Genomic DNA, 22,360 nt, shown 5'->3' on the forward strand with positions numbered 1-22,360 from the left:
AATAGCAATACATAATCTAAAAATGAAATTTAAAAATAGATCATCAAAATTTTTAAATCAAAAAAATATTTAAATTTTGTGCTTCGAAGGACATCATTGAGGAAATAAATGGTAGGGCGGGGGAATAAGTGGTCTAGGGGTACAAACTCCCAGCTCCAAGGTAAATAAAATTTGAGCATCTAATGCACGTGTGAATTAATAACAAGTATTATGTACTTAAAAGTTTTTACGAGATCTTAAATGTTATCACTATAAACACCAAAATGATCATAATTATGTGAAAGGATTGAGTTCTTAGTTATTAACCTTATTGTGGTAATCGTTTTACAATACATACATGTATCTAATCACCACATCGTATACCTTAAACTTACATATGTTATATGTCAGTAATATTTTAATAAAGCTTGGAGGGGGCAAATTTTTTTTAAAAAAGACAAGCACAGAATGAGAGAAAATATTTGCAAATCATATATCAGACAAAGTATAAATATAAATTTTTTTAAAACATAACCAGAAGTCCATACTTTTAAAATCTGTAGTTTATTTGTATTATGAATAACATGCTTTCTGATAAATTCCAGCTTTTCATTTAAAAATTTTATAAATTTGTGCTGGTTCATTAATATGTATGTATATCTACTTTTTATACACATTGAAAACTCTGCATGCATGATTAATGCACTATATCAGTCTTTCTTCCTAATGGAATGATTCAGGCTATTTTACTTGTGTATCCACCGTCAGCAGATACTAGTGTCCTCACCCAGCCTTCAGTCTTAGTCAGAAAGTGATTTTTAGTCTTTGCTGAAAGTGTTTTTTCCTATCTCTTAAACTGTGTCATACATCTTTTTTAGGTGGAATATGAACATGTTGCCCGAGAATGTCGGCTTGGCAGCAAAGAAGGTCGTCCTTTCTCTGGGGTCACTGCTTGCCTAGACTTCTGTGCCCATCCCCACAGGGACATCCACAACATGAACAATGGAAGCACCGTGGTATGTACCGGGGTGTCTTTTGATTCTAAAAGCTCCATTGCTATATGCTTAGGCTGAGGTCCTTAAATACGAATGTGGTAACAAATCATATTTTAGGGCCCATTTCACATAGTGTATATATCGACAGCATTAATTTAAGTGATCATTGAAGTACTTCCAAAAGGTACAGAACTAGCTTTAAATAGTATTTTGTTGCAAGTCTTGAATTATATATTCAATTGTGGTATGTTTGCTGGGAGGTGGAAATAAAAACAATTCTGTGCTATCAAACTGGTCTAGAGGAAGTTAAGCAGTTTACTTTCTTTTTGCCATCTGTACCTCAAGGGTTTTTGTAAGGGAACTGTGCCAAATTTATCATTATTTTTATGCTTATTAATTCTTAGCAGAAATATAAAATTACATTAATATTCCAAAATTATCAGAAATATTTGCATTTAGGTATCCATACTACATTCGCAGCCATAAAAAGAATCACATGATTATAGTGTAAAGTCAGTCAAGAGATACTTAGATAGAAGATCCTAGGGAAAATTATACAATAGTCCTTCTGTAAGGAAAATGAGTTTGCTTCAAGTAATTATTTTCCTTTCATCTAGTAAAAGAGATTAATAGAGAATGATTGCCTCTCTTTTGCACTACATCAGTTTCTTCAGTCAATTGTACATGAAAGACAGCTACAGGCTCTTACGGTGTGATTTGAAGTGCACAATCTGATTATCACTGGTCAGTGAAGCTTATCAGTGACAGCTTAAGGAGATGAAGTAATGTTTTTGCATATCAGTCCTCTTCACTGATTATGACTATAGTCTTTGAGACCAGTATTATTTCTAGATGTTGAAATTCTATAAACCTGTCCAGATGAATCTTAGTCAGAAAGTGATTTATCATCATCGCTTGGTTCATCATTTTACCTGAATTGCCTCATAACAGAGTATCTGTGATCAGCCTGGATTAGATTTAGAGTCAAACCAAATTTTGGTTCCTTTTCTCTTGTGCTTCTCTCTCATATGTTATCCTTTGCTCATTCTTCCACTGCTCTCATTACTCATACAATGAGGCTCTTACCTAGAACTCGGTATAGTCCTAGATTTCTTCATCTTCGGAAACCCACACTCTTAAAATTCTACTGCCAGCTCTTCTTCCACCCTGTCTGTTTCCCCAGTCTTTCTAATTATATTCCTCATGTCTAGTTTTTGCCCACTTCTTAGCCTCCCTATGGACAAATAAATTGATTGAAGTAAACATTTACTGGTGGAAGTTTCAAATTTTTTACATAATTATTTTTTAAAAATTTAACAGATTGTACTCAAGAGAGTTCAATATTTCAAGCCTTGCAAGTAAATGTAACTATAGTTATTGAGAAAATAGTGTGATTTTTAAAACTTTTTGTTCACCTTATCATATCACCTGTATCCACCAAATTCTGTTAATCTCGAAAATCAAATCTGGCAGTTTCATTTATTTTGAGTCTTAATAATATCTCCGCTGTTTTAGAAAGCACTTTAGCTCTGGGAAAATGTTTTTCAATGAAAAATAATTAAGCCATTGAATATCTTTTAATGGGTCTCTAATGATATTTCAAAATTATTATTAAAATATTAATTTATGTAGGAAAATGTTAATATTAAGTATCAGGTCGAATTTTCCATATATAGTTCTGTATTTTAATTTCTCTACAATGAATAAAAATAATTTAAAGAAAGGAGAAGGGCTGAGACTGGGCATATTCAAGACAAATTTTCTTAAATTGTCCTATTTCGTGTCCAAAAGAAAGACAGGCAAAATTATTGATATGCTCCTAACCAGAATAGAAACAAAATGGAGCCAGGAGATAAAATTTATCAAGGTAAAATATTTTGGTTATTTTTTTAAACTATTAGAATATAAGGCCTTCTAGAAGAGGAATTCTCTTGCATTTCTTCTTTTGTTTCATTAATATCTGTCTATTTATATATTGAAGAAAAAGATCACCCTGACAGAAAGAGCAGGAAAAAATATCTGTAGATAAATTCCACTTATAGATAGAAGTGAAAAAATTCTAGAGGAAACAACAAATTATAAAATTCATCATAGTTAAGCTCCCTCTACCCAAGGAATGACATTATACATGTTAATATATTTAATGACATTTTAAGTGTCAAGCCTTCTGTATGTTACACTTCATCTTATTTAATTGCCTAAGTTAAGGAACAGTATAATGTCGTTAACTTACGAAATCAACTCAAAATTACACTTGTCTGCTTTTAATTGATAAGTTACTATAACTGAATAGTGTTGGGTGCCTTGATATATCTCAAAAATTAATATAACAGCAATGGCCAATTGAAAATAAAATGGGAATATAGGTCCCTTTCACTATGGCAGCAAGAAAGTAGGAATAACTGCGATGAATGTGCAGGACCTATATTTTCCATTTCCTGTTTTCTTCCTATCAGGTTTGTACTTTAACACGAGAAGATAACCGCCTGTTGGGTGTTATTCCACAAGATGAGCAGCTGCATGTGCTACCCCTTTATAAACTTTCAGACACCGATGAGTTTGGCTCAAGGGAAGGAATGGAAGCCAAGATCAGATCCGGGGCCATTGAGGTCCTTACGCCCCGCCGCAAAAAAAGAACACGGTTTACTCAGCCAGTTCCTCGTTCTGGGAAGAAGAGAGCAGCGATGATGACGGAGGTTCTCGCGCATAAGATAAGGGCTGTAGAGAAGAAATTCATTCCTCGAATCAAGCGGAAGAATAACTTGATGACAAACAACAGTAAGGCTTTATCGCTGCCACTTTTAGGTAAGGCTTCAGCACTGCCACTTTTTAGGTGAGGCCTGTGGCCCTGCTAATTTTCTAGCACAACTTTCATTGGCAGAAATTTAGAGCTTCCTTTGCACCTTATTCTTTCTCTCCTTTATCTTTGCTACTCTCTTCGTCATGAGGCATTATGAAAAGAAAAACTTTAGGTCAGATATCAATTAATCAATTAAGTTAGCTAATTGTTCTTATATCTCATTTGTTTTTTAATATAGCTATTTAGAGTTCAAATTATGACACTGAATATATCTCTACACATTTACTAAACAAAAGTCAACAGAAAAGTGAACTATCTGTATTTCTTAGTATTTTTTTCTATTATGTTTATTTTAAAAACATGTTCTTATTTTTTGTTCTCCATCTATTTTGAAGCCTGACTCCTTCTTCTTGGCATACATGAAATGACATCACTTCCTTAAAGTCTTCCTTGATGACTTTTAGCATCATTTTAAGTTATCTAGTCAACAAGTATTACTGAGCACCACTTGGAAATGTTCAAGGTATTGGAAATGTTCTTGTGAAAAAGAGAGGAGATAGTGTTGTAAAAGAATTCTGTCTAAAGAGGGTTGTCAGAAGGATTCACTAAGAGTGAGACATTTGAGTAAAGTCCTAAAGGAAATGAAAATCAGCGGTGTGTTTATTTGGAGAAATAGTATTCCAGGAAGAGAAAATGGCAAGTGCAAAAGTCAGGAGGCAGGATTTTACCTGAATACATCATGTAAGCAAGGAGGCTAGTGTGGACTCCTATCGGGTTTGTACTTTAACACGAGAAGATGACCGCTTATTGGTTATTGGGAAAGTAGTAGCAGATGAAAACAGAGAGGTAGGAGGGGATCCGAGCGGTTCATCTCAGGCTCCATAGACTGCTGTAAAGAATTTGGCCTTTATTGTGAGTGAGAAGAAGGTTACTGGAGATTTCAGAATAGAGAAGGGCTATGATGTGACTCAAATCTAACATTATGGTTACTCAGTTAAAACTAGAGTAAGCTGGGGCAGAAAATAGAAAAATAGAGTGGAAATGAGGCTATCCTAACAAATCAGAGAGAGATGATGGAGCATGGACCAAAGTGGCTAAAGAAGAGGGGATGAGAAATATATGATGCTGGATATGTTTTGAAGGTAGAGTCAACAGAACTTCTGATAGATTAAATCTGGAGTATAGACAAAAAGAAGTTTCATTATTTACCCTGATGTTATTGGCCTAAATAAACTGGAAGATGGAGAAACCACCAACATGTCATGAGGAAAGGGGAGAGAAGCACAGATTTGGAAAGATATAGAGGGAGATCAGAAGCTCACTTTTCAACGTGTCAAGTTCAAGACACCTGTCAGACAGACATTCAAGTCTAGATTTTAGGTAAGCAGTTGAATAAGAGTAGTTCAAAGAAGAGGTTCAGGCTGGAGATATGATTTAGTAGGTCAGCTGCACAGAGGTAGTATTTAAAGCCATGAGAATGAATGAAATAGAGAAATTGAAGGAGACAAAAAAAATTTGGTCAAGGACAAATCATGAGATGAGGATGGAACCAGCAAGAGAGACTTGATATGTCTGATGAGGTAGAAGTGAAATGACAAGAATGTATATAGTGTTTCAAGGAAGGAGTGATAACCATGTCAAATGCTACTCCTGTGTCAAGTGAAATGAATACTGAGACTTTTAGATTTGAAGGCCTCTAGAGCAGATTCAGTAAAGTGATGGCAAGAATGAATGAAGTGGATTTACAGGGAAATAGGAGGAAAATGGGAAAAATTCTTGTGGTTGGCTAAAAAGGAGATTGATTGAGATTCTTTTCTTAAATGGAAATTTTTTTTAATGTACAAAGTGAATGAATTATATAATGGAGCCCACATCCCTCATAGGCTCCCATTTTAAAAAGATTTCAATACATAGCCATTCTTATTTCATTTATACCTTTACCCAGGCCCTACCCCTTAGATTTTTAAAATAACAAATCGCAGAAGTCATATCCCATTATCCATTGATTCATCAGTATGTGTCACTAAAAGATAAGGAATATTTATAACCACAATACCTAAAACTAACCCCCCAATTAAAAAGAAAATGCATTAATAGCAATCAGTGTTCAAAATTGCTTCATTTGTCTCCTACTTGATTTTTTGGTTTTTACATTTAGTTAGTTTAAATCACTATCCAAACAAGGTAATGCAGTAGATATAGTTGATATGTCTCCCATACTTTTTTTAAATTTAAAGTTTGCATTCTTCCTCCTTTTCTCTTTTTTCTTTTTTCCTGTAGCAGGAACCATTGTCATGTAGAGACAAATTCAGCTTCATTTTTTTGTTTTTAAGTTACTTTGGCAAGAACACTATTAGTGATGTATACATTTCTGTTTCTTCACTATGTATTCCCTGGTATCTCCTTTCGTGATGTTGAGACTGATCTGTGTGTCAGGTGTTATCAAACTGATTCACTGATTATAATGTTTCCTGTCAGCTTTTTACCTAATGGTTTTAGAAAAATTTATAATCATACTCCATATTCTTTGTTAGAAGTAAGAAAGTCTGTCATTCTTTTTCCATTTGTTAGTCGATTTTCTTTTTTAAAAAAAATATTGTCCTTGTCCATAATTTGTTAATTCTGAAGTATGGTTCATATAGAGAAATCAGAACAAACACTTAGCTATTTGATTTTATTCACAAGTTTTCAGAATAAAGTTAGTTCCCAAGCATTTTCCAGTGTGGTCCATTTTTTTTTTTTAATTGATATTTTAATCTCATGGTTTTTTTAAAACATAGTTTATATTTCAGTGCATATTAAGTAGGGTTTTTTCCAACTAAATTTGAAAATGCTTTTTAAAAACGATCCTCAAATTGTCCCGTCTTTAGTCAGTAGAAACCTATGAAGCTGATTTCTGAATTTTTGTTATCATAACCCCGATTGTCTTTGATAGCTTGCTTAGATTATGTTCTAACAAGATGTTCCAGTCTCATCTTATATAATCCTGCCCCATATCTAAAATCAGCCATTTCTCCAAGGAGCCTAAAGAGAAAACTACACCATGAATTTATACTGGTATTCAAACTTAGAATTAGAGGATGTTCCTTAACTTCCTTGGTTTTTATATTTAGACGAGAGTTTGTTTGTTTTAAGATGAGAGAAATGGCAGTCCAGACATTTAAACAATGCTGGGAAAGATTCATTAAAGAGATAGTGAAGAGGAAAGGCAAGGAGAATTATTCCTTTTTGCTTGTAGCTCCATTTAACAGATATTTATTTAGGTTTATTTTAAGATTTACATATCTAGTTCCATGCTGTTTGTTAACAGCAGTCATATTATTTTCAACTTGGTGTCATTCCTCAATAGATAGTATCTTTACATGCTATTTTTAAAATAACATATGCCTTATTAGTAGCACTATATGCACTATATTTGGCTCTCATCCTTTTGTAATTCTACCTTTAAGAACTTTTTTTCATAGTGTTATCCAACTCAGTAAAAGACTTGTCACTATTATAATCTTTCCATGATTTATATTTGTTGACAACTTAACCTCTATAATAATAGATGCAGCTACAGATAGTAGCACGAGTTTTTTTGATGTACTACTCCTTGAGTCCTTTGTATAAGTTCTCTTTAGAAATGAAAACTATTGTATCTCCAGGGTGTATCAACTGAAGGAGAAATTGCAGATCTTCTGAATTAGATGTTTGCTATTATATTGTTATTTTAAAATATGGCCATTTTTTCTATTTTTTGGTCCTAAAATTCCCTGCTTTTGCACTTCCCAGATTTTTTTTAGCACTTCAAAACAGGGAGAATGTTCTCACCAAAAATGTTTTTTCCATTTGATGTGATGTTTGTGTGGGTACGTCTGAGCAGCTACCCACCTTGGCCAATGTGATAATAACGATCTACCCTACCCAATGAGAAACAAGCTTAAATGCATGTATTTTTCAGGGTTACAGAAGACTTATTTTCAACTAAAATTTTATGTGACTTCCCTTTGCCTAATAATTTACTTTGCCAGTTATGATGCTTTGATTATGGAGAAATATTTATAAACCATTATTTATTTTTAGTTTTTTGAATATGAGATCATACACTACCTAAAATCTAAACATCTCTTTGGGTAGTTAAATATTGCTCTATGTCATCATATTATTACCTGCATTTTATTCCAATATATGGCTTTAATATTTACTTCATAGCCAATTAGGTCATTATTATTTTAAATAGTGGGCATCCATTTGGCTAAATCTGTGCATTTATTTATGATTATTTTGAAAGGGAAGAATTCTTTAAGGAAAATTATTGAGTGATAAAGCATACCAAACTATATCCAATTATTAATGTATTCGTGCATGTTTGATAAAGTAAATACAACAAAACTGACCAACATTGCCATCATCGTTGTTTTGTTATATTATTCTTTGTACTGCTTTTAAAAAATAGTCTTTAAAGACAACAACTACCAAAGTAGTTTGTACTTATCCTCACATTTGGTGTCCTTTTCTCTGTTTAGGGAATAAAACTGAGACCTTGCAACCCGAAATAAAAAGTGAATCTGAACCCAATTTTATCTTCAAAGGTTTGGACAACACAAAAACCTATTCACTGACCCCATCCATTCCTCACCCAGTGAAAGAGGCAAACTTATCTCCAGGCCTCTCCTGGTTGCCTAAGACTGCTTCGACCACAACATCTCCTTTTAAGAACGGTGCATCAGTTTCGTACGGGTTTTCAGAAAGAAGTAGCAATCCCCACTGCACAATGCCTTCTGCAAGACACAGTGGTGCTAATGCTGCTGCTGGGGAATGCACTGGAATCGCACAGCCTGGTGAAGTGGGCCCTCTTCCCACCTTGTCTACTCCCATGTCAGATTCCCTGGTTTATTCTGAGCCTCCCACTGGTTCATCTGAGCAGCTAACTTCTAATCAACCAAACCAGCAGCCCCCATTCATCACCTCTCCTCCAGAACTTGCTTCCTCTCTGATGGAAGAAGATGAGCAGCATTCTGAAGCAGATGAGCCTCTATCAGATGACCCCCTATCAGACGACCCCCTGTCACCTGCTGAGGAGAAATTACCCCACATTGATGAGTATTGGTCCGACAGTGAGCACATCTTCTTGGATGCCAATATTGGTGGGGTGGCGATAGCACCCGCTCATGGCTCTGTTTTGATTGAGTGTGCCCGGCGAGAGCTTCATGCTACAACTCCTGTTGAACACCCAAACCGGAATCATCCTACACGCCTCTCCCTTGTCTTCTACCAGCACAAAAACCTGAATAAGCCCCAACACGGTTTTGAACTAAACAAGATTAAATTCGAGGCTAAAGAAGCTAAAAATAAGAAAACCAAGGCCTCAGAGCAGAAAGATCAGGCAGCTAATGAGGGTCCTGAACTGTCTCCTGAAGTTAATGAATTGAACCAAATTCCTTCTCATAAAGCATTAACATTAACCCATGATAATGTTGTCACTGTGTCCCCTTATGCTCTCACACATGTTGCAGGGCCCTATAACCATTGGGTCTGAAGGCTTTTCTCCCTTTCTTAATGCCTTTGCTAGTGCAGTGTATTTTTTCAAGGTGCTGTTAAAAGAAAGTCATGTTGTCGTTTACTATATCTTCATCTCACCCATTTGAAGGCTGAGGTAAAAAAAAAAAAAATAGGGTGGGTATTTCTTAACTGTGACTATATTTTGACAATTGGTAGAAGGCGCACATTTTAAGCAAAAATAAAAGTTTTATAGTTTTAAATACATAAAGAAATGTTTTGGTTAGGTGTTAACCTTGATAGAATCACTCAGTTGGTGCTTTAAATTAAGTCTGTTTACTATGAAAAAGAGTCATTTTTAGAGGATTTTAACAGGTCATATGTTATGATGTAATCAAGATACACAGTGTTAACTCTACACAGCTCCTGGTGCTTAACCACATCCACACAGTTAAAAATAAGCTGAATTATTATTTCATGGTGCCATTGTTCCAACATCTTCCAATCATTGCTAGAAAATCGACATATTCCTTTGAAGTAAACCAATGAAATGTTTTCTCTCTTAAAATATCTCTCCTGTATAAAATAATTCATTATCGTTAGTAATGGTTGGAGGCTGTTCATAGATTGTAAATATATATTTTAAAAGCACTTTCTATTTTTAAAAGTAACTTGAAATAGTATAGTATAAGAATCCTATTGTCTGTTGTTTGTGCATATTTGCATACAAGAGAAATCATTTATTGCTGTGTAGAGTTCCATCTTGTTAACTGAAATATGTATTCTAATCATGTATATGGTTTGTGTTTTTTTAATGTGTCCTTTTTCATTCAAATATTAGTTACTCACATAAAATAGATCATGCAAAAATTGTTAATTATCTCTAAAATTGGAATTTGGCAGCATATCACCAATACTGATTAACATTTTCTTTGGAACTAAGTAAGAGTGGTCTCTTCTGATTTATCAAGCAACAATGGCTCCCATTTACTTTCATCCTAGCTTTCTCAATATAATCCATGAAGGGTGTTTTCAAAAGGAGATGGGACATAATAGGATTCAGAAGAGTCAAATGCTTCTAAAGTGTCAAAGTGATAAAATACAAAAATTGAGTAGTAAAAACTCTACCCATCCCAAATTGCCTTATTTGTTCTGAAAGTCATTGATACAGAATAAGAATAAAATTTCTGTAGAAATATTTTGGGGGGAAAAATCCCTATCATCATAACACCCCAATCAAACAATAGGATTGGTATTATAAGTTTAGTCCTGCCCATTAAGAGCTAATCCAAAATAGTTTATCTAAGCATATTAGTTTTGGAAGAATGATAATTCCTCTTCTGATAATTGCCTGTGTTCCAGGTAACAGGAAAATAGGCATTTATTTTAGTCCTCCCATTATTTTTTCCTAGGACTTTTTCGATTCATAGAAAAACAAAAAGGATTGCCCAAACCAAATGTTTTGAATAAGAAAAAAATTTTAATGAAATACTTGATTTTGTTAAAATGCAGAGGTGCTATAACATTCAAAGTGTCAGATTCCTTGGGAGTATGGAAAACCTAATGGTGCTTCTCCCTTGGAAATGCCATAGGAAGCCCACAACCTCTAACATTCACAATTTTGGTGCAAAAGTTCCAGCAAGCTCTCTAAAGAAAAACTCGTTATAGCTTATATTAAAATAATATATGGTGCAAAGTATCAGTTTCAAGCTTTTGACTAATCCAAGTAAAGGAATATGAAGGGATTGTAAATAACAAAATGTCCATTGATAGACCATCATCTTGTACAAGTAGATTTCTGCTTTTGAATATGTAAAATAGGGTAATTCATTGACTCGTTTTAGTATTTTGTGTGCCTTAGATTTGTTTTAAAACATGTATATTTTTTTGTGAGCCTAAGGTTTCTTATACATATAAGCATATAAATAAGTGATTGTTTATTGTTTCAGCTGCTTAAATAAGATATTCACTAGTATTAGACTATCAGGAATACACCCTTGTGATATTTCGTTTTAGATTTTAGACCTTAGCTCCCACTAGAAATTATTTCTTCACCAGATTTAATGGATAAAGCTTTAAGACCCTTTATCCATCCACCCATCTATCCATTCTTCCATTCAACAATTATTGAATGTCTGCAATATTTAAGTATTAACTTTTTTTTAATTGCTACCCATAATATAGTCAACTTTAAGAATTAAAATCCTAGAAGATACTCTTACACATTTTTTTCTCGAAGAAATAACAAATTTCCTTCAAAACAATCCATTGTATGGCAAATCTTCAAATCAGTGTCACTAACTTTAAATAAGTTCTTTAACAATCTAAACTTGAAGCACCAGTGCTGACTGAGGGGAATATTGGGATTTGTAAAGTTAGTTGCAGTTTACCAAAACAAATACATGAAAATATTTAGTCTCAACTGAAATGTTTCCATTCTGTTATTATAATTAATACCGTGAAAGGCCTACTCAACTGATAACCCCATGGTGAGACCCACACACTATTACTACTTTGTTGGACTCTATTTCATAAGTTTAACAGTTTACCATCCCCTTGTCTGCCCTGTAATTTTTTAAAGCTCATGCTTATTTACTGTTCTACAGCATTGTGATTGTATGCTGGCTACACTGCTGTTAGAATGCTCTTTCTCATGAAGCAAAGAAATAAATTTGTTTGAAATGACATTTTCACTCAGAAAACTGGTCATCTAACATTATTTCTACACCTCTATTATGTTTTACTTTAATGGTCATCTTTTGTTTTACCTCTTTCGTAGCACTCAAATTGGGTTTTCAATCTTCTGCCTTTGTTGATGGTATGATAATTAAATTCATTGATACATGACTCCCAGGTTGCCCAATGTGTTTATATGTTACAAACTTAACATATAACTATGATGAAAGAATAACTCTTCCCTATTGTAGAATCTGACAAAATATCATGCAACCCTTCAAAGTCCTATTTCTAATGGCCCCTAGGCCATCGTTGAATTTTTTTTTTCTTGCGCCTGTCAGCCTCACCTACATCTTATTTCCAGTTCATCCACAAAGTACCAACTGTCATAAACCTAATTGAAATATATTATTATTAGAAGGTGAGCCTCGCTGAAAATGTATAGCTGTAGGTAAATTTTTGCAACATATTAGCAAAATGTTTGCCTCTTAAATAACCTTCTGACATCTTTATGCAATCTGCATGTAGATGAAATAATTTCATTTGTTAAATATAGAATTTTAACTAGATTAAATCCATAAGCAATTTACTTAAGACATAACTCCAGTACATACTTAATTGAATGCATACCCTTGTGTAAATGAGAAACTTAATTCATATGAAGTAACCTACTTTCTAATATTATTTCCATGGACTCTTTATTATCATTTATTTCATAATAGCATGTATGAAAATAACCCCAAACTGTTTAAGTTTAGTCTTTTAAAAAGAAATTATGTTCAGATCTTTTATCTGGGACAAAGTGTTGACATTGCATGACAACTTCCACTGATACTGGGCGCACAGCATTTCCTTTGATGTATCAAGTAAATCAGCTGTATAGGATCTTTAATAATAAATAGCTGCCTTCTTTTTCACACTTTTTAGTGCATGAAAATCTTTTTTTTTTTTTGTCTAGTTTTAGTACAAATGTAAGTTTTGATCTTTTGTAGAAATTTATAACAAGAATTGTGAAATAAGGTAATATGGTAGTGGCCTCCCATAGCACTGGAAGACACCTTAGAAGTCATATAATTCAATCACTGGGGCCTGGAGAGCAGATCTTAATGTCAGTGTGTAATTATTTTTGTAATTCGAATTTAAAGAAGCAAATGAAGGCCACTTTGTGGTTAGGAGGACTGTAGAAAAACAAACTTGATTTGATCACCCATAAGATATTTTATCACTGGGAAATAACCTTATTTTGACACAAGTCAAAAATAAAATGGCTTTGGGTTTTTTTTCCTGAGAGGTTCAGGGAAAGAAGTTAAGTGAAATTGGATCAAGATTTCCCTACCTGCTGTGTTTCTTAGGTCTTGAATGGGAAATTTAGCTGACTTACCTATTATGCTGGCCTGTAGGATGTGTTATCCTACGAAGTGTGGCAATGATCTTATTTGCTATTTCAATAAATATCAAGTACTTAAACAGTACAGGTTTTTATTTCCCCTGGATTAAGTGTTAGGCATGTATAGGGAATTTAAAAAACTGAATGGTTGAAATAATTGGGGGAAAGTATATTTCCATTGTATATACTACCTTGTCATGATTGTACGGTCTGTTTACATGTCTTGCCTAGTGGCCTCACAATTAAGTCTCAGCATAGTTTATTTTGATGTGGCTGTCTACATGTATTAGAATACTGTTTTGTGTGCACAGCTAATAAAGTTGCCCATAAGTGTATTGAACTTGTGACTTTGATGTCAGTAGTATGGCACACTTAACCAAGTCATATAATCGATGCCTTGATTCCTGAAAGAGTCTGGATTTATCCAAATCAAATTATGCTTCGTGTTGAGCTCTCTTTCTAACAGGCTAAGGAAATGATGCCATACATGGCTCTAGAATGTAATTCAGAAAGAATAAGTATGTCCTTTATCGGAAGCTGAATTTGTGTTTTCTTAGAATGTATTAAGATTAAATGGCATCTTCTTGCTTTTATGTATAAAATAGAGACTAAGTTCCTCCTTTAATTTTGGACATGGTGAAATTGGCTTATGTCCATGGTGAAATGGACATCACTTTTTGTCCATGTTGAACTCTACAAACTTTAATTCTCTGCATTCCAGTACCTGGATGAGTTTTTTTCAATCTCTGTTTCTAATGGACACCCAATCAAATACCATTGTTTGCTTCAAAAGGCATGTATTTTATTCCAAAGGTATTCCTTATTTTGCTCTTCCTAATTTTTCACTTGTTTAAGGGCCCCACAATGTGTTTCTCTTTTGGTAGTATGCAATTTTTAATATTTCTAACTTTGAAAGTTCAACATTAACCCTTTCTTTGTTGGCTGTACTCCTTTCTCACCCTTACTCTGATATCCATGATTCTGCCTGGGTCACAAGTTTTCTTCTAATTTGTTCAACCGTAAATGTTCCTTAAATTAAAGCAAAACTTAGTGTAAAGTAGGAATGTTACTATCAGATTAACTAAACATATTAGCATATCATCCATGTTTGAGTGTAGCTTCGGAAACCCTTGGTTAACAATATAAACCTAGTTTTCTTAAAAAGATATTTTGTTCTCGCTATTCTGTTACGAAAGGCATTCTTGTCTTGTTCATCAGAATAAAATCTTGCAGCTGTCAGAAACATTCACATTTTGGGAGAAACAATAATGGAAAGTAATTTGGTGTCTTCTCCATCTGGCCTAGGTATAAACTTATAATCTGACTAGAAACTCTGCTTTTTATTATTTTTCTTTTCTCATTTCACTGAAGGTATAATGTCACTAAGTGTACTTTCAGTCTTTTTACAGTTTTTTATCCTTTCCTCAGATTTTCTTTAAAACTATTGCTTCCCCTCTCTCTCTTCTCCATTCTCCAAGTCCTCTAAGCAAATATGCATGGTTCATTTCAAGAATAGTAGTGATCTTGGTCATTTGTCTTTTTCTGTCTTTTAAAATCATATTTCACAAAAGCTTTTTGGAATAATCCCAAAAGGAATTGAGCTTTTATTCAGCCCTTTTCAGTTAGATGTAATATTAGGTTTTAGGAATAGATGTGATCAAAAGACCACAGGTTAGCATGGAGTGCTCTTTACCAATCCCGACAATGTTTGACTCTCGACTCATTTATTAGTGTTTGAGTGTTTTACAAAAAGTTGTATAAGAGGTCAAATATTCTACCACTACTTCTATATGGCTTTGCTATTGCTATGTAACGCTTCATACTAATTACAAATTCCTGACCAGTGACTTTCTTAGTAACAGGTCTGTGATCTATAGAATAGACAGTTTGGGGTTTTATTTATTTGTTTGTTTGTTTGTTTGGGTTTGTTTATTTTGTTTTTTTTTTTTTTTGCATATTTTCCTTCAGTTACGATTTTGGGGATGGTATCTATTTTCTAAAGTACATATACTGCTTTGGAATTTGGTTGCTAGCAATAATAGGAACTGTTCTATAATCCAGGTGAGAGGGATTAAAAAATGAACTGAAAGTTATTGGAAGAGTTTTTAAAAATGGAATAAGCCAGTCATCAGAAGCTCTTTCAAGTGCAATAGTGAGAAGTGAAGGGGCAGAAATGAGGGAGAATTGTGTTTCTGTCAGCAACCTGCAGGTTCATTCTACAGCTCAACACCAAGAAATATTTTAATGTTTCTTCTTCCCACTCCATTACTAGTTTTATCTAAAAAATAGTAGCTCAAAATGAGGAACCATTTTGAAAGCAAATATGATAGTAAGGAAAATTATAATTAATCTTTATACTTTATGATGTTTTAGGTTATTAAACTCTTACTATGTGCTACTTTTTTCTCTCCAACACTAGGATTAGACAGAGAACGTTCCCCTGTTACTCTTGAGGAACCTGCAGATTGGCAAGAGTAGCAGGTGGCTTGTTCCAAGTCACATAGCAAGTCAACCCACCTGCGACTAAATATTTAATATCTGCACACTGTTAAATGTATTTCTACATAATAAACTATAACTTAGAGTGTGTTATCAATTAGAAACTTTGTCAGGCCCAATTCTCATATGCAAAACATGCTTCTGAAGTATTTTGTTTCCACTCTCTATTTAGCCAGATATATTTTTATGCATACTTCAGAAGATCTCCCCAAATTTCTAGGACTTCTGCATTAGGGCTTAGATTTATGAAGTTCTTTTTCCCCTTTAAAAAAACTTCTTTCTAAAGAGAGATCCTGTACTACTAAAACAGAGGGAAACCTCCTAAGTAGTAATTGTTTTAAAAACATTTTTTCAAAGACTAAGGTCAGCAACTCATAATCAAAGTTTAATGTATTTGTTATATTGAAATTCAGGTTTCTTGAAGGAATGTACTGAGTAAACAGGCATTCATGGTAAAAATATAAAATTATCGGCATCTCAAGAGATAGTACTGTCTCCCACTTATTTGAATTTTTGTTTTCTTTTTTTGTTCTACTTTGTTTCCAGCCACATGTAGTCTCAGAGCCAGAGGTTAAATATACCTTGGCCCAGAGAGTCAAAAAAAATGAGATGTATTTATAAATTTTTAGTAAGCTCTTTATAAAGATGTAAGATATTCTGACTATCCCTTCAGTACATTATGAATTACTATGGAAAACATAGGCCAAACTGCCCTAAAGAGGCAAATTCAACTTTTGGTGACTCAATTCAGTAACTGCCTATCCCCACTAATGCCTGTTTGTGACATTATAAAGTGCTGATGACATAAGACTTTACAAAAACAGCTCTTAAAAAAAGATAAAATATTTTTTATTGCTGTGTAAGGTCTTTTTTTTGAGATAACATTGCGATAGGTTCTTTAAGAGAAATATTTTTCCAGGAATGCTTTATAGTAAAAATAAAGGGCAGCTTTTGCATCATGACATGGGTGGATGGTCATCTTTGGGTTATTAAGAAATCATTAAGTGTTCCCTAAAGAGAAACTCATGAAACTACTTAATAAAAAGGAAAGCATTCATTTCTAGTTTCTTCATTTTCTCTTATGCTATGAGGTGACCTACCAGTAGGTTCATGTGCAAAAGAGAAGACTGAATGCTTATCATTAGTGAGAGTAAAATATTCACAGATCCTCCATCATGGTGAAATATAGCAGTACTGAATTCCAAATAGAGAAATACCAATTTCACAAGTTAATATTTTTGTCTCTAGCTGTTTTTTTTTTCTCTCTCTTTAGGGTGTATTTACTATTTATTTTGTATTTTTAATGTTTTGCTTTGGGGAAATTATTTTTACCTACTGCCGTCCTACTGTATTAAATATCCCGAACAATGAAATGTTGTAAGAAAATGTAAGGAAAAGATTTTAAAACCACAAATATCCATTTTTAGTTCTTAACATATGGGAGAAATGGTTTAAAGAAAAAGCACTTCACCATGTAGAAGGGAAAAAGATAATTATGATGATTTCAATTCAGGATCAACATGTAGTGCTCTGCATACAAGGGAACACTTACTAGCAGTACTTGAAGACTTGTGAGTTGAAATTGCATGTTACTTGAAAGATCGAATTAAGCTAAATTTTGGTGCACAGCAGTTGTACATGATTTCATGTTTTTGTAGCAAAATACATTGAAATGTACTACTATTGAAACATACTTGTAAAGATAGTTGTGGAAATTGTCTATTATATTTTCCTTGTGTCTCATTTATTTAGAGCATAAAGTTTCTTTTTAATTGTTCTAACTGAATAAGGCTAAATGAATACTGTAATTGAAATTATATTTTAAATTTTTGTCATGAGTTTTTAAAAAAAAAACTATTGCAAATTGTATCATTCCTGATCACACAGAACTTTGTGGGTGGTTTTAAATAAATTTTATACTTCTATTTTGCACCTGGTAGTCTAATTTTTCTTTCCTCTACAAAGTTATATTTTTTAAAACTTAATGTCCAATCAAATGTACACATTTTTAACTACAAAGGACTATAAGAATTCATTATTTGAAGATGACCAAATGTATGGGTGGTTGTGTTCAACACAAAATCAAAATAGCTACATTTACGAAATCTTTATTATGTGCCAGAAACCTTGCATTTTATTTTATTTAATTTCCACAGTGATGCTATTAAATAAGGACTCTTATGAACCCCATTTTACAGATTAATTCTGAAGCTTAATGTAGTTATGGTCACACCCCTAGTAATTGGCAGAGCCGTTAATCAAATTGGGTCTAGACTTACTCATGCCCTCCCTTAGATTTATCTTTATTTAATAAACTTATCCTGAACACAGTGTGCTAACAGTATTTTAAAGCTGACATCCTAAAGTATTTATTAAAACTTAATGTAAAAAAAAACTGTGAAAAAATATACTGACAATAGGCTTTCAGTGATATTACAGGAAATATTACAGAATAATAAGCTAATTTAAATTCATCAAATTTGAAACCTAACTCCCCTATTGTAGCATGATAGCAGTCCCTTTTTTTCTAGTAACAATAACAACCTTATTCTCCAGCCTCACTTCCTCCCCGAGTTTAGGTGGGCAGCTAGACACTACATTTTCCTCCTCCTTCCTGGCTGGTTATAGGAGAGACATGTAAGTTTGGCTGACTATACAGACATGACATAGGCAACATGCTAGGGCATAGCAGAACAGCAAAACAGAAGGAACTTGTGCCCCTGGATGACCTATTCTCCTGACTCACTTATCAACTTGGTCTTTTATATGAAAAAAATATATATTATTTTCTTTCATTTTGCTCTCTGTTAAATAACTCAGTCAATATGCTAACTAAACATCTGCCCCATAAGGCAACTATCATGTTTTTATAATCTGCAGGCCAAATACACAGTTCCTTTAACATTCCAGTGACATGGTTTCTAGATCCTTTATCTTCTTATTGCTCTCTAGACAACAGCCTGAGTAATATATTGAAAACAGATCTCAGATCATGATATTCTCCTGCTTAAAACACTCCAGTGGCTTCCCAATGTCCTTAGTATGAAACCAGTCTGCAAAGCTCTGGGTAACCTGGCTCCCGCCAAACAGTCTGCTCTCATTTACCATGCTCCAGCCATTCCAAGCTTCTGTAGCTCCTTGAACAGGCCAAACTTTTCTCTGACTCAAAAACCTTTGTACCTGTTGTCTGGTTCTTCTTTTAGATCCTCATATGGCTAGCTCTTCCCTGTAGTTTCCATATCAGCTCAAATGTCTTATCATTTTTAATACCTACATATTGCTCAAACATATTAATGTCCTATAATTTTATCACTCCTTGTTATTGAGCATTTTGATTGTATTCAACTTTTTACTTCAATAAATGCTAAAATGCTGGATTAAAGGGAATGAATCTGAATTTTTTTCACCTTTTTTTAAATTAATTTTTATTTTTCAATTAGTTGACATTTAATATTATTTTATATTAGTTTCAAGTGTATAGAATAGTGGTTAGACATTAATTTACAAAGTGATCCTCCTGATAAGTCTAGTACCTTGCAATGTGATCGCCTCAATAGAATTTTTTTGAACATCCGTGTGGTATTTACCCTTGTATGGACAAATCATCTTATTTAACCAGTTCTTTGTTGATGGCCATTTAAGTTTTCTCAGTCTTTTGAGTGTATATTTTTAAATGCTGTACCATTTTGCTAGCCCATCAGCAGTGGGATGATACAGTTTTTTAAAAATATGGTCTATCTGCTGGGCCTCACTTCCAACCAAAGTTATAATGACATAATTATATATAACATTTATATATAATATCTATATTGCCAGATGGCCAACTGTCCTACAAGTACCTCTCAGAACTGAATATTACATGCATCACATTCTGCTTTGTCTTGGTCATCACTCAAGGTGTAAGCCTCTGGTCAACTATCACCTCCTGAATGGTCACTCCCAAACTACTCTATACCATCTCCACTGACCCAACCATTTAGTCCTCGACCTTCCTTCTCATCCTTCCAAGGAATCCTGTGGAATTCCCACTCTGTGAGCAGCAATTTTCTTTTTGAACTGATCTTTTCTTTGAATGCATGCTCTAATCTCTTGTATAAAATGAAATCTTTTCCCCTGAAGGCATTGTTACTCTTGGAGCTTCACAAGTGGGAAAGCTTATCTGTCACACTGCACCAACCTCTGGATGGGGTTGAGGATGAAGGGTATTTTCCTTGTTTCTTAGTACTCTCCCTTTAAATTCCCACTAGCTCTACCATGCTTCCCCTTTTCTATCACCTTCCTAAACATACCTCCTCATTCACTGATGACTTTGCCCTTGGCATACATTATTCTTCACTGCCCTAATTCTTGCTATCATTCCGGTTAATTTCATTGATCAAGTACATACGTTATCCAACACCTTCATGCATCATTTCCTTGATGTTATCTGGTCACCTCACCTTCTCTCTCACTTCACCAGAGCCTCCTACCCCCACAGTCAAAGAATGGAATATATCATCCCTTCAAACTCATTAGTCCAAACATATCATGACCTCAACATCTATATGTCCTGTTTTTCCAGTCGGCTGTTTCCATGACACTTTTTCTACTTCATTGGAACTTCCATTGATCCTTCTCCTTTCTTCCTACGCAATCTTTCCCTTTCTATCTGGTTTATTTCCTGATTTTAGTAATTCTCTTGCTACCACTTTACATTCTGTTTCTAATCAGCACTCTATTTGAGGGAAAATATTTGGCCAAAAATCAATGAAAATCCCTTCTCCGTGCCAGGCATCAAATTTATTATTAGGCTATTTTATAAAGTCATGAATGAAAAATTCAGAACTTTAGGAGACACATATTACTCAGAAGTATTTTTAAACAAAGACCTTTTATTTTCTTTAAAACATTTTTTAAAGTTATGTTTATGAAGGCATGATTTACATACAGTAAAATTCATCCTTTAAATGAGTGCTATGAGTTTTGACAAACATATATAGTCATATAACCACGATGACAATCAAGAGGTAGAACAGTGCTGTCCAATAGAAATCTAACAAGAGTTCAACCTGTAATTTCAAATTTTCTAGCCACACTTTAAAAAGTAAAAAAGGAACAGGTGAAATTAATTTTAATAGTATATTTTAGTTATCTCAGTATATCCAAAATAGTATCATTTTAATATGGAATTAATCAATGAAATATTTTTTTTTTTGTACTAAGTCTTTGAAATTTAATGTGTATTTTATACTTACAGTACATCTTCATTCAGATGTTAAATTTTCATATGAAATACTTGATCTGTTTCATCAAATTTATACTTGAATTGTAGATACAAAGGTCCAAGTTATTCCAAATATACTTAAAAGTTTTCCAAAACTGAAGCAATTATCAATTTTTAAATTTAAATTTTAACCAATTAAAATTAAATTAATTCCTTGGTTGCAGTAGTCATATTTCAAGTGCCCAATACCTACACTGGTTAGTACCTATTGTATTGACTGGCTCAGATTATAGTATATTTCAATCAGTTCCCAAAAGGTCCTAGTATCCTATTTAGTCAATTGCTTCCCCATATGGTTGTCTCTGGCAATGACTGAGCTGATTTTTTTCGTTTAGTAGGTTGGAATAGATTGGAAAAGGTCCCCTGGCATGCTAGCAGAATCCCAACTCTCATAGTCACATAGTCACAATTATCAGTGTCAACAGGATCTGCAATACTGTTTCTCTAATCCATTCAGTCTGTGTACACCTTTGAACCCCATTGTTCTCAAATGTTGATTGCCTTTTTCCTCAGAGAAGTAGAAACCACAGACTGAAAGTTTTCTTTTTCCCCTCTATAGCTTATAAATCTACCTTTACTTGCACCCATATTCTTCTTCTCAATACAATAAAGCGTTTGATTGGAGGAAGGACATTTCCTTCCTCCAATCAAACGCTGATCCCTCCATGTGTACTTTCTGGCTTCTGACCCATCTAGCCTTCTCAGGGGCTTAACTTCTTAAGGAAAAAGTTATTTCTTTTTTCCTCTATAACTTCAGTCTCAATACTGGATCTTCTCTATTAGCATTTAAATATATTCTATTCTCTGGTATCATAAAACAAACAAAAAAACTGCTCTTCGACCCATATCCCTCTCTTAGCACCACCACTTTTCTCTCTTGCAGTCAGCCATTTTGTAAAATGGTTATTTACATAAGTTCCTCCCATTTTTTCTTACATCTAGGGCCACATCTAAGCCTCTATAACTTATGAGCTTTCCAAGAATCTATAGAAATATTAAAATATGAATAAAGCTATACCAAGTAAAAATTTTGAATTAGTATTCAAAATACTATCCACCAAGAGATAATAGAAATCCAGGACAAAATAGCTTCCCTGGTGAATTTAATCAAATGTTTTTAAAAATTAACATCAATTCTCCTCAAACACTTTTAAAAGAGGTGAAACACTTCCTAACTTATTCTACGAGCCAAGTATTACTCTGATACCAAAGCCAGTCAAAACACAAGAAAACTGTAGACCAATCTGTATACAAAAAGTCTAAACAAAATACTCGCAAAC

At 33.7% G+C, this 22,360-nt stretch overlaps 1 protein-coding gene across 3 annotated transcripts in view; it reads left to right on the forward strand.

Annotated features, from left to right (window-relative positions):
- The window catches only part of TET1 (tet methylcytosine dioxygenase 1), a 106,690-nt gene extending 93,037 nt beyond the window's left edge, over nt 1–13,653 (forward strand). The window contains exons 11-13 of one of the 3 annotated variants that reach the window (XM_039871962.1): nt 858–995; nt 3,431–3,779; nt 8,283–9,295. In XM_039871962.1, the coding sequence (XP_039727896.1) occupies nt 858–995; nt 3,431–3,779; nt 8,283–9,295 (1,500 nt within the window). Of the gene's footprint in view, nt 1–857; nt 996–3,430; nt 3,780–8,282 lie in introns of all 3 variants that reach the window. The other 2 variants (XM_039871963.1, XM_039871964.1) reach the window with 2 other exon arrangements.
- Nucleotides 13,654–22,360: the final 8,707 nt, after the last annotated feature.

Source organism: Pteropus medius, unplaced genomic scaffold (assembly GCF_902729225.1).
Source record: "Pteropus medius unplaced genomic scaffold, Ma_sr-lr_union100, whole genome shotgun sequence".
Taxonomy (NCBI): Eukaryota; Metazoa; Chordata; class Mammalia; order Chiroptera; family Pteropodidae; genus Pteropus; species Pteropus medius.